Source organism: Lontra canadensis, unplaced genomic scaffold (assembly GCF_010015895.1).
Source record: "Lontra canadensis isolate GAN:19392208 unplaced genomic scaffold, GSC_riverotter_1.0 scaffold70, whole genome shotgun sequence".
Lineage (NCBI taxonomy): Eukaryota > Metazoa > Chordata > Mammalia > Carnivora > Mustelidae > Lontra > Lontra canadensis.
Genome location: NW_022631064.1, coordinates 3,031,026 through 3,044,007, shown reverse-complemented (window position 1 = coordinate 3,044,007; position 12,982 = coordinate 3,031,026). Strand labels below are relative to the sequence as shown.

Below are 12,982 nucleotides of genomic sequence, written 5' to 3'. Positions count from 1 at the left end.
AAGTCTACTCAATTTCACTGATGTGATTTTCAAGGAGACCTCTCTAAAGGCAGTCGGAAACATGGTAGTTTGGTCTCCACTGTTCAGTAAATGAAATGCAATGCAGGGAAAAATCAGAGCTGGAACTAGAGGGGGTAGTGTCTTTTTCCCAGAGATGCCAGTTAATGCGGGGGAGGATGAGTCATTTTTGGAAAGCAGTGCAGCATCTTCTGGGCTGTGAACAGTGGTCATTTATTTAAGCTGTCTTTTGTTACTGGTTCCTTTTGATGTTTTTCTTATTTGGTGTATGGAGAAAAACAGCATGAGACAATGCTACTACAGACTCAGAAAAAAGACTTTTAATTTAAAACATGATTGGATTGTCTTATTTTTTTTTCTTTTTTTGGAAAGTTGTTCCTTTTGAAAGACATTCCTACAGTGAGGTGATCGGTCTTATTTGCCCCACTTTGTGTTTTCTCTCATCAACCTAACATTAATATTTACAAAAGGACATTGTAGTTCAGTTCCACAAATCTTAACCAAGTACCTGTTGTGAGGAATACAATGAAGAGTAAGATAGAAGAAGGAGAAATTGTTGGTTTGATTGGAATACAGAGTATATGTAGAGTATAATAGTAGATACGATTAGAAGCAAAAGCTCTCAATATTGTGTTAAGTGTGTACAATCAGAGTTTTGAACAGAGGTTTTTTTTTTTTGATTTTTTGTTTCAGTTTGGGTGGTACAGGGAGTATATTGGCTTATTTGTACTGTTTCATGTAATTCAAATACCTTTTGCTGATGTTCATGTAAATAGGTGATCAATTAAAAATATATAGGTGACCATTTTCTCAAGTGGCAAGCGTATTAGCCAAAGTATATTAAACAGCATCTGAAAATATTCAATACTATGAAATCTTGGTTTTAGGAACTATCTCACTGGAAAATAGTAGGGCAAAACTATTCTTAAATAATTGGTATTAAGTAAGGAAAACAAAACTCATTTTTGGCCAGATAGAATCAGGGAACCTATATTCCTCACCTTGACCCTTATTCATAAAAAGATAGAAGTTTTAGTAATGACATTTAAAGATCAGGAGGGAAAAATATTTGCTGTATTCCTAAGGAATGAGTCAGTGTTATGTAGCCCACTATTTAATTCAATGTCTTGATATATTTAGATCTTTTATGACCTGAAAAAATAATAACCCCAAGAACAATGTAGATGTCATTTTGAATATTGTTTTTTTCCCAAGGATCTAATTAGATACGAAATTTTATATCAGCCAACCAATAAGATCAATACCAGTATCTAACTGTTAGCCTCATTAATATGTTTGGTGAACTGTTTCTCTCAGAGCAGCTCAAAGGTCAAGTCTTGTAGAAAAGAGAAAGAGCCTATTATCTCTCAAACTTTCTCTTTTTTTAAAACCTCCCTCCCCACATCCACCCACCCACACTAAATAACTTAAACCAAATATGTAAAGCCAGTAGACTAATATGTTGGCCTTGGTGTGAGTTATAGGCTAGTTCTGAATTACTAATGGCCATTGTGATTCCATTTGGTATTCTGTTTGATATAGTGAGCCAGCTATTATGATGTTATCCTGTTTTTAAGTGCAAAAAGGGGGGAAATTAAAATCATTCCCGGTTGAACAATTTGGGATTGAAAGTGTGGTACAGGCTTTGTGCTTTTGATGAAGACCATATTTTATTCCCCAGAAATGATCAAAATGTAGTTAACGCAAGGTTACCAGGATTCTCTAATATTACTATAAATGGAAACATTACTCATCTATTTTTGATGATAATTTTGTAAATAAAAATTAAATATCTCCTTCATAGATCATAGGAGGGTCTATTTTTTACCAAAATGGGATGTTGGAAAATAGTGGGTTCCCTGACATTGGAGACAGTCAGGTAGAACTGAGAGACAGTTGATTGGAAGTTGTGTAGTAAATATTTCTTGATTTTGTAAGACTCACTATGTTAGAGTTTCCCAGTCCAAATTTAAATGAAAACCATGTATTTCAAGAATGATAACACAAAAGAGGCTGAGATATGAGCTGGAACTGTCATCAGCTGAGCAAAATGAAAGGCATTGAATCTGTAAAAATCACATAAAAATTTGGCAATAGCAGAAGTTGATATTAATAGCCTTATAGGTTGATATTAATAGCCTTATAGCCTTCTGTTTCTGATTTTCTATAACTTAATCCCAAATATGCAGGTCAAGTCACTGGCACTTGGATCCCACTAGGAGATTCTAAATCGAATTCTAGGGCCTTCCTTACCCTCATTTCTGGTTTGGTAAAAATTTTTAAGAAATAGACAAAGAAGCTGACTTCTGTTCCATATTATAGTCAGGCTTTACAGTAGGTGCTACTGATGCCAGGCAAATCCTGAATCTGTACAGACTGCTGAAATAGTTGATAACTAGCATCATTCAGGACACAGGTTAAGTGAGAGGGCTGATGTGAAAGATGAAGGGTTAAGGCAGAGACTCTAACGGAACTTCAGGCAGAGAAGGCCAGCACCACGGACAGCTCCCCCACCCCCATCTCCCGCAGCTAACCTAGAGCTGCAAAGAAAGGCAGGGTTTAGCTTTGAAAAACTGCATCCAGGTCTTCACTCTGCCTCATCCTAGCTAAATATCACTAACTTGGACAGGCAGCTTAACTTTTGCAACCCTCAGTTTTCACATCTGCAACTTGGGAATAATAAGTGCTCTACATAGTTCTTGTGATACAGATATTAAATGATAAATTGCAAGTAAAAATGTGTCAGCTATACAAATGAAAGATGTTAATACTGTTTTTTATTAGTGTTACACTTTTAATAATTGACCTTTATGTGCCCAAGGTTTTATTATATTAATGAAAATTGCTAGATTCTTCTCAAGATTTGACACAACAGTTAAAAAAAGAGAACTGATAGGGAAACCAGGATACTATAAGCAGGTATATACTCTATTGGTAAGAGAAGGAAACTAGGATTTACTGCTTATCTTATGGGTTCAAGCATGGGTTCTTATACTATACTATTTAATTTTCATAACCACTCTGTGCATCTGGCAGAGTAGAGGAGTCTATCACTGCTGTGGTCTTTCATCACAGCACATTTCTTCTGTTACTGTTGCTGGGGTGAAATGGGTGGCCTCTGGCACACAGAGCCAAAGTGATGATAGAATTCATATCTCAGTTTTTCCAGTAGTGGTCTGCTTTGAAGTTTTTCCTGATGGCAGAAAACAGGAGTGGAGAGAGTAAGAGAGGGTAAGGAATACATGAAAGCCCCCAACAAGAGAATATCAGAGCTCCCATTGCCAGGAGACAGAGCCATGTCTCCAAGGACTCCTTTAGAAGGAGATAGAATGAACTTACTGGGATGACCCATGTTGTTACTGAGATTGCTGCAGGTCTGGACTTGGTGGTAGCCTTCCCTGCAGAGTCCTTCAATCCAGTGGTTATTGAAGGAAATGAAAAATCATACTTCAATATGTGTGTGATAACTTTATCTAATACTGTGACATCTTAGTGAAAAGCATCTAACTACCTTTATAATTAGTATATTTTAAGAGAAGATCTCATGTCATTAGCATTTAATATCCCTGCCTTTGATGAAACCAAGGTATTTTTCTTGTGATCAATTCATACATTTTTATTAGATTTAATTTAAATCTTTATTTCAGAATAGAATAGGATATTTAACTTTTTAATGAACATAAATTCTACATGTGGAAAATGATCATTTGCATATGTGAATTGATGAATAAAAAATAGATCATAATGGGAATTGATTGGGTAGCAAAGAAATACCCTCAACTTCTTTCCATATGGTTTATCTCATGTTTATAAGGATATGGACAGCTACAGGATGCTTTATAAGATTGCTAATCAAGTCCTTTTATCTGAGGATCAGCTGGGCCGATTTTTTTCTTACCAGCTTGATGGATGCTTGTGATTATCTGTTCAATAGCCGATTGAGAAATAGATTGAAGAATTAGCAATTTCAGACCTTCAGATCCCTTATCAGAGGGAAATAATAATTGTATGATGCTGTTGTCCTTCAGAACTTTTAAAAGGAAACTATTAGTGATTAGGTAGTTATATAATGATGCACATAATAAAGACCACTGGGGTTGAAAACAGAAGAAATAAGTTCAGACTCTTGCTTCAATACCTACTGAGTGCTTGGTCTTTGGCAGGTTGTTTAAACCTGAGCCACAGTTTCCTCCTATGAAAATGGAACTGCCCTCCTGTGTCAGAGAATGGTTGTGAGATTATATTAGATGATGTTTCTGAAAGGGCTTGAAACTTCTAACCAAATTTTAAAAAGAAACTTTATTATTCTCCTTTTTGTTTGTTTTCTTTAGAAAGTGAGTGAGAAGGTCGGAGGAGCTGAAGGAACCAAGCTAGATGATGACTTCAAAGAAATGGAGCGGGTAAGTTTTCACCACTCAGAGCTCCCTTTGATGTGTAGTTGTCTAACATACTGAGAGGGGAAACTGCTCTCCTCTGGTACCTAAAAATGCATTTTGTTATTTTAAAAGATACTCTCCTTTTAGTATCTGTTTTTAAAAAGAAGATGCAAAGTATCCAGTCTTCTCTTTGCACTACCCTGAGAACAAAGCCTCTGCAAAGGAGAAATATCATAACATAATTTCCTGGTGGATTTTATCATTACTTTCCCAAACAGGGATAACATGAAGTTGTGTTTGAATCGGGGTTGAGGTGGGAAGGAAATCAGGGAAGGCAGGGAATAGTGTCCCAAGTGTCTGGGGAGAGTCTTAATCATTGCCTGGCTTGGGGAATGATTGGGCAATGTTCAGATGTTTGTGTGAAGAGCCAAACAAAGAAAATTCCTAGATACTTTGTGCCTTGTCTTTTTCAGTTTTTTTTTTCCCCCTTTGGAGTTCATTGATGAATTCAACAAATTCTTGTTTTGTGCCTCCTATAAGCCAAGCATGTCGGATACAGTAGTGAACTGATAAACAATGTTCCTGACTGCCTCAAGTTCATAGTCTAGAGGGGAAGGTGACTTTGGGCAAATGCTGACCAGTGTGGCTAGTGTAACAAAATACGGTGCTGGAGAAGCTTGAAACAGAGGAAGCACACTCATACAGGGTGATTATAGAAAGCCTTCCTGCTATTCCAAAGATGATGTGGAGGGTGAGTAAGAGTTACTAGAGACTCATATGTTTCTGGTAGAAGAAACATCAAGAAAGAACAGGTCACATTTGAGTTCCTGGGGGAAAAAAAAGAGTCACCATTTCTTGTGAAATGAGGCTTATAATTTTTACGTAATTGGTCATCTGGGCTAAGTTCTTGACATGGACCTCCCTGAGAGCATAGGTACCCATGAGAGAGGAGATTTAATACAAGAGTCCAAACAAAAGTCTGGGAAGCCAGCTTTTTACACCTAATGCCTGACAGCTGTTTGCCCCCAGTGGGGTTATTGAAGTCTGCATTGCTCCTTATTTCTCATCTCTGGACAGTTCTAAGTACCACCTGATCTTTAACCAAAGCTAGTAGCCTCTGCTCTTCATAGTTCTGGAAATGGTATTTTACTCATGCATCTTCTGCAGCATCTGACATCAGACACTGACTCACTTGCTTAGAGTGACTTGCCTCCTCCGCTCCCTGTAATATTTGAATTCCTCACGCCTCATAAGGAGCAGCTTGTGGGTCTGCTAATTTGCACCAACCTCTGTCTCCACCCATTATTTCTTGATCCCCTTAGCCTTTGAATCCTCCCTCTTCCTTAAGGAAGGAATTTATAGCATGCCTCCCCACTGCCATGTTGTTAATGACAGATTAGTCAGGCATTTAAAATTTAGAACAAGAAGTCAGAATTTGAGTTCAGCTTTCAACATCTGCCAGGACTAGATAATAAGGTAGGTAGCTCACTGACTAAGTGAAGACAGTTTTTCCATTTTTTTAAAAGATTTTATTTATTTATTTGACAGAGAAAGACACAGTGAGAGATGAAACACAAACAGGGGGAATGGGAGAGCGAGAAGCAGGCTTCCCACTGAGTAGGGAGCCTGATGCAGGGTTGGATCCCAGGACCCTGGAATCCTCACCTGAACCAAAGGCAGACACTTAACGACTGAGCCACCCAGATGCCCCAAATTTTCCATTTTTTAGAGGAAACTAAAAAGAATAGAAAATTAAGAGAATGGAGTAGAATTTATCACTGAGCAACTAATTAAACCTTTGAATCCATGACAGTCTTGCAAACTAATTGAAAGAGGATCTTTTAAATGTTTTACTTCAGGTTAAGATCCAAAAGTATTCCTCTGGTTCTGACGGTAAGATTTATTTCTCCTGTTTCCTAGAAAATAATTGGCTTCTGGAGTTTTTGTTTCAAAAAATAAATTCTTGGAATTAAAAAAAAAAAAAAAGCCAAACTTCTGCTCATTAAGGAACACACCTACGGTTTTGTATTTGGGTTTATACATAGTAAATTGAGAGATCTATGTTTCAGAACAGTGTGGAGATTCTTTTATTTTATTTCAGTATACACATCTTTTTTGTCTTATCTGTGCCTCTGTGCAAATTTTACAGTCTGTACCCATGCTGAATTTGCATTAAAGGTAAAGATTTTTGTAGTAATTGGAAAGGCTGTGTCTTGGATTTGGAATACAAAATCTTTTCTGTCCTGTTAGTTTGTTGATTACTCACAAAAACATTTTAGCTCAATGTTCCCAAGCCTACAGAAAAATCACCTATCCAACAGTCGGTTTTCTGATCATCAAGCATTTGGTGTAGAGAGACCTTTTTGTTCAGTTGTGTTCTTAGAGGTGCAATTAGACAACAAAATGAAGTAAATTAGAGGTTTGCATCAAGCAGCACTACTGGGAGAGAGAATTGGGTATTCCTAGAGGTTGTTTCTCTAATCAGCCACACCAATGCCTCTCCTGCAGAGATGCAGTAAAATCCCACATGTGTCTTTTAGCCCTCACAGCTCCCAGAGCTGACTGGGTAGAATCCTGCAGCTCTGTTGTCTCTGCAGGAGCCCTGCCCCCTAGCCATTTCTTTCCTCCTCTTAAGTGCTTTGCATATAATTTTTTATGTTAGTTTTAAATGGTGTCTGTTGTTTACAAGATTTGTTAAGTACAGACTAAATTTCTTACTGTGGTGTTGATATTGTGTAAGGTTTTTCGAGAAACTACAGATTTTTTGTCAAGAGGAAGTTCTAGAATTTGAGGGATCTCTAACTCCTTCTCAAGTTTCCATCTGTTGCTGCAGTTCTGTGTGTGTGTGTGGCCATGTGCATGTGTGTGTGATCGTATTCATTCACGTGGGATATCTGTAAATGTGTCCTCCATGTGAAAATTGTTATGCTGGATAGCAGGAATGTGAAGATGATTAAGTCATAGGGCCTGCCTTCAAGGGGTTTCCAGTTTTGATGGAAGAAATGGGCACATAAATCATGTGGCTTACAGGACATGGTGCTTGGTGCCCTGTGGAGGATTTCCATGAAAGATAGGTTGATTTCATGGAAGAAAGACAGGTGGAAGCTTTCTAGGGAAGAGGATATCTGAGCTAAAGCCTGCAATATTCTTTTCCCTCTGCATGTGTGGGTAATACAGAAGTCAAAATCATGGGGTATAGTACCTCTTTTTGCAGCCTGAAAAGTGTCCTGGGAAATCCCTTTTGTTGAAGCCAGAAGAGGTCCTAGGGTTGGAAATGTGGCTATGTACCATTTCAGCGAGAATGGAATTCTTCTGAAGGGTAGCCTCAAGTTTTAAGATATGTGTGCAAGATGTTGGGAAAGAATGGGAAGAATGCCATTCCATATGAGAGTGAGGAAGAGTGGGTTATTTGCAGAGTGGGCTGTGGGGAAAATGCTGATAGGAGAATGTCCATGGTCATTATCTTCATACATTTAATTAATCATTGGGTGCATCTTTCTATCCAGCTCCAAGTGGTAAAAATAGAATTAATGAGTAGAAACTCTAGAGACAGAGAGTTAGGCTCAGTGTAAGAAAGAACTTTTGACTGTCAGAGCTGCTTTAAAAAAAAAGCCATAGCTATAACTGAATTCCCTATCATTGCCCATGTTTAAACAGTGGCTAAAACCACAGTGTGACAGTCATGTGACAGTCATCATCTTTTTTGAGTTTTGTGGCAAGTAATTTGTTGCTAATAATATCATATTTTTAATAATACCACTTCGTTGAATTCTGGTGGTTTATCTCAAATAAAGGAGAAAGGTAGAAAGTCCCAGCCAGCAGGCTCAGAGTACCACCTATCTGAGTGCACCTGTGGGTGTCTGGCATGCCGGGACATATCTTCATGGATTAGGTGGTGAAACAGAAGGTGGGATTGACTGTACTAAGACCCTCACTCACTGGCATAGACTTGTACGGTGGGTGAGAGCCCCAGACAAGATGAGCTTTAAAGACACCTTTCTACTGATCCTGAAATTCAGGGGAAGTCAAGTTTCCTCTCAGTGATGTGTTTACAATACACTTCCATGCTAATATCCATTAAAGGTAATGCCTAAGAAGATTAGAAAAAAAAAATGCACTGGGGAAATTTCGGCCTAATGCCTTGTTTATTTTTATTTTTCAACACACTATTAATCAGGCTTTCTGAATACCAAGTAACTGCTATACACAGAGCAATTTGGGAACAGGTACATTAATTCTTCCAAGTCAGGAGGGAACTATTAAAACATCCTTATTGGGCCAGTGTATATCTTATTGCCAGACAAACTTTCCCAAGGAGCTGTTTCACTATGTCTCTGTGACTTGTTTAATTAGGTGTCTCGTTCAGGGTTCTCATTACTTCAAGTGGATGTGTGTACATTTTTAATAGGTTCATTTTCTTCAGTTATGGAAAAATGAAGAATTTGAAAAGATTTTAATGTTTCATAGGACACATTAACATTTCTCTTTGTGAGAGCACTCTGAGTTACCCCATGTCCAAGTGGATGTTTAATTCATCTATTTATCATTCACCACCAAACCCAAAAATTGTCCTCCATTTTCAGACACCTATTTTTTCCTTAAACTCTGCTACTGCATCCCTGTGACAGAATCTGGGATGATGAGGTATATCCTGGTAGAAAGTCCTACCTTTAATCCTCTTGGTGCCCCACAAAGAATGCTGTATAGTTAATGTGTGTTGTCACCTAGGTTCAGGATGCAATGACTACTTTTCCACTCATGGAAAAGATAATATTCAGATGTCTCAGAACAAAAGCTCCATTCTAGCCATTCCAGTGCCTTTGGGTTCTCTTGTGTCTTGTCTCTAGAGACTGAAGCCACTGGTGAAATGATCAGCATCCATAGGTTCAGTGTGACACATATTGGTAAAAAATAAAGCCTTAGCAAGGGATTGGCAGACTCTTTCCGTAAGTATAGCAGGCTTTGAGGATCAGAGGGCCTCTGCTGTAACTTCTCACTCCTGCTGAAGAGGAACAGCAACTACTGACGACCTGAAAGGAAGGAGCATCACTGTGTTCCAATCAGAAGACACAGAAATTTGAATCTCCTGTAATTACTATGTGCAATGAAATAGGAGTTTTAATTTGAATTTTTTCAACTATTTTTAAAATATAAAAACAACTAGTGGCCCAGATTTGGCCTAAAGGCCCCAATTCTTGAGGAAAAATGGTCTAGTGAGTAGACCGGGTTAAGAGGGCTACTTTTCTCTCTACTCAAAGTTCAGATCACAAGACTGGAGAGTGGAGGAAGAACCTCCTGACTCCAAAGTATGACAGTTGCTAAAATCCTGGTGTTGAGAAAACTGAAAAAAGACCAGAAGGAGATAGGTCTATGCTTTTACCTTCAGAAAAAAAAAACAAAAAACCTTACATTGAATTTTTATGTCCTGAAAACATAACTATTTATATATATATTTACAGTTTCACCTCTAAACAGCCTTTGCCAGTGGCACCCTACACCTGTCCAGACAAGGCTAGTTAAAGAAATGGCGTCTCAGCAGCTCACAGAAATGGGAGTTGCGATTTAGGATGCATCAAAATTTATTTTCAAGTAATGGGAAAATTTGGGCATTGAGGAGATCATGAGCTGAATGTTCTAAGTTCAGAGCCTAACTACTGTTCTCAAATGGGAATGAACTCTTGAAAGTTAGGATAAATTATTTAAGTTGAAGTCTTTGTTCATATTAATTATATCAGACCTATTAATAAGAGAATATGTGCTTGGACATTGCCAGTTTAAATATATAAATAGCTTCCTGACAAGTGAGTGTGACTGAGGCACACTCAGGGTACTCACAGGGTAATAGCCCTCAGCCTGTCCATGACTGACACAGTATAGTTTAGCAAAAAGACTCCTAGACATTATTACGAAGGACAGAGATGGAGAGAAGTTAGAATCTGGTCAGCCTCCCACCTGCAGTTGGCCCTTGACTGTTTAGTTCCTTCAGTGGTCTTTCTTAGAAAATCTCTGACTCACGGCCTTTGAACTACTTTTCTTTCCCTTATAGCCATAGTGGATGTGTGACACCAGACAGTTCATTTGCCTTCTCTAGGTTCAAACTTGTACATCCGAAACATGAAGGCTTTGGATTAGATCTAACACTGGGTGGTCTCTATTATGTTCTTTATTAAGTGCTATCTGTCACCGTAAAATCAAGAGCAAGATTCTTGTGGATGAATTTGCTAATCGGCTATTCCCTGTTTGAGGTACGTCTTGATAACACAATACACAAATGATTATATTGGATGAAGCTGTTTTCAGAAGTGGATTTCAAGCGAATTTTATTTAACACTCTGATCAAAAAGGTTTGGCTAGAGCTGGTTTTATGGTGATGTTTCGCTTAGGTAACTAAAAGTGTCCAAGGAGTTTGCTTCCTTGGACACAAAGTCTATAAAGATCTGAGGGTGGTATGGGCTCCTTCCTGGAAGATTTTGGTCAAACCACAGGAAACACTGGATAGCTTTTATTCCTACTACCCTTGGAAGATCGAATCCCACCTGGGAAACAGACTTCATGCTCTAATATTGGCATCTCTGTTGTCTCAGTGCCCTTCCCTGAGACCACTGGCTTTAGCCAAACTAGTGGCTTGTATTAATAGAGGCCAAGTAGTTGAGCTCTCTATCTGAGGAACCCAGAAGGGAGAGGGGGTTCCATGCCCCAAATGAGAACCATTTTTCATTTCTTCCCTGCTGACCCCTCTGTGTACCACTCCAAATACATTCTTCTAGAACCCAGCCTCTGTAGAGAAGTCCGTGTAACTAAGGGCATGTGGTCAAACAACTCAATGTAGGAGTCTCCCTTTTGTGGAGGCCCAAAATGCCCAGGGTAGAATAGTCCTTGTGGATAAACTTTCCACAGATTTTGAAGACTTTAAGAAAAAATACCCAGAAGAGGGGATGAGACGTGTTTTCGCCCTGGTCCTGTGTTGGCCACTGCCAGATCCCCAGCCCCATCTGGAAGATGTCACAAAGAGCGTTGCAGCTCTAACTTGGACTCTGTCTTCATTTGGGAGGTGTCCCTTTTGCCCATCTTTCTATGAGGAGCTTATGCTTTCAAGAAGTTACAGGGTAATAGTTCAGAACACAGACACTGGAGCCAGAATCAGGTGAGTTGCTTAACCTCTGTATATCTATTTTACAGGGTTTCTGATGATTAAATGAGTTCAGATATTTAAAACCCATTAGAATGACTTTTGACAAACAGAAAACACTTTATGGTGGTGGTGGGAGTAATTATTACGGAGGGCTGGAGTGGGAGAAAGTTAGAAATTAGTTAACAGCCTAGTAGCGGATGACTTTGGAATATCACAGGGCCAGTGGATAGTTCAGTTCCTCCTCTCCTCTCTTAGAAACCTTGAACTTTGGGATGGTTTCTTCCCATCACAGCCACATAGGACTGTTGGATACACATTTGACCTCCAGTTCCTTCATCTCTATCATATAGTCTTAAGGAGATCTATGTTTCCCTCCTGTCATGCATGTAACGTGGACTTTCAGCATGTTTGTTGTGCACACAACCTTTTATTCACTTCCATGACTTCCATGAGTATGTAGTGCATGGTCAGTGTTCTGCTAATACTGCCAGTACCTCCACTTATGGCCATACAAGTCCTGTACTGCACAACTCCAGGGAACACTTGTTCACTTCTGTACTAAACATGACTTGGTACATGCTCAAATCTAAGGCCTCCCACAAACCCAGGTCAACCAGAAGGACCTGGTACAGGGTTCTTATGTAGGCTGGCACCTCTTGAATAGGAGTGCTTCTTAAGGTAATTTTATACCATGATGAACACGCGAGAAAAGTGGTTTCTTTTGTTAATTGCAGTAAGAAGAAACTCCTTACACAAAAATATGACTGCCATGAAATGGGATATTATTAAGTATTGAAAAACCAAACTGAACAATAAAATATGCTGATGGGGGGTCACCTGGGTGGCTCAGTGGGTTAAAGCCTCTGCCTTCGGCTCAGGTCATGATCCCAGGGTCCTGGGATTGAGCCCCGCATTGGGCTCTCTGCTTGGCAGGGAGCCTGCTTCCTCCTCTCTCTGCCTGCCTCTCTGCCTCCTTGTGATCTCTGTCTGTCAAATAAATAAATAAAATCTTTAAAAAAAAATATGCTGATGGAATTTGGTTTTGTTTCTGATTATGAAAGACACTTATCCCATCCATAAAAGGCTGATTTTATATGTAGGTGCAGTACGTTTCTGAAAAATTTCTTAGAATTGAGGGAGGAGCCCTTGAATTCCAGTTAAAACAAAACAATGAAGCCCCCATCTACTTGAGAGCTGAAATTCTACCATCAGTGATTTCTTTTACTCATAGCTATATCATATATCCCATCACATACCTTGGGTAGGAGGATGTATTTGTTTTTATTACTTAGATACCCTGTCAAGTGGAGTGAGTGAGTGGGCCACACATGTGGATATGGAAAGGATTTTATTAGAGAACATAGAGTGGGCTATTACACTCTCCATTAGGGAGGAGGGCCCGAAAGAGAGAGGGCATGTTGGCTTGCTGAACACAAATGCTGACCGTTCAAAATTT

The 12,982-nt window shown here is 39.0% G+C and overlaps 1 protein-coding gene across 2 annotated transcripts in view; it reads left to right on the top strand.

The window, feature by feature from the left end:
* Nucleotides 1–12,982, top strand: part of SH3GL2 (SH3 domain containing GRB2 like 2, endophilin A1) — a 203,009-nt gene that overhangs the window by 153,980 nt on the left and 36,047 nt on the right. Inside the window, exon 2 of one of the 2 annotated variants that reach the window (XM_032880525.1) lies at nt 4,350–4,418. In XM_032880525.1, coding sequence (XP_032736416.1) covers nt 4,350–4,418 — 69 coding nt within the window. Of the gene's footprint in view, nt 1–4,349; nt 4,419–10,579; nt 10,640–12,982 lie in introns of those variants that run through there. The other variant, XM_032880526.1, reaches the window with a different exon arrangement.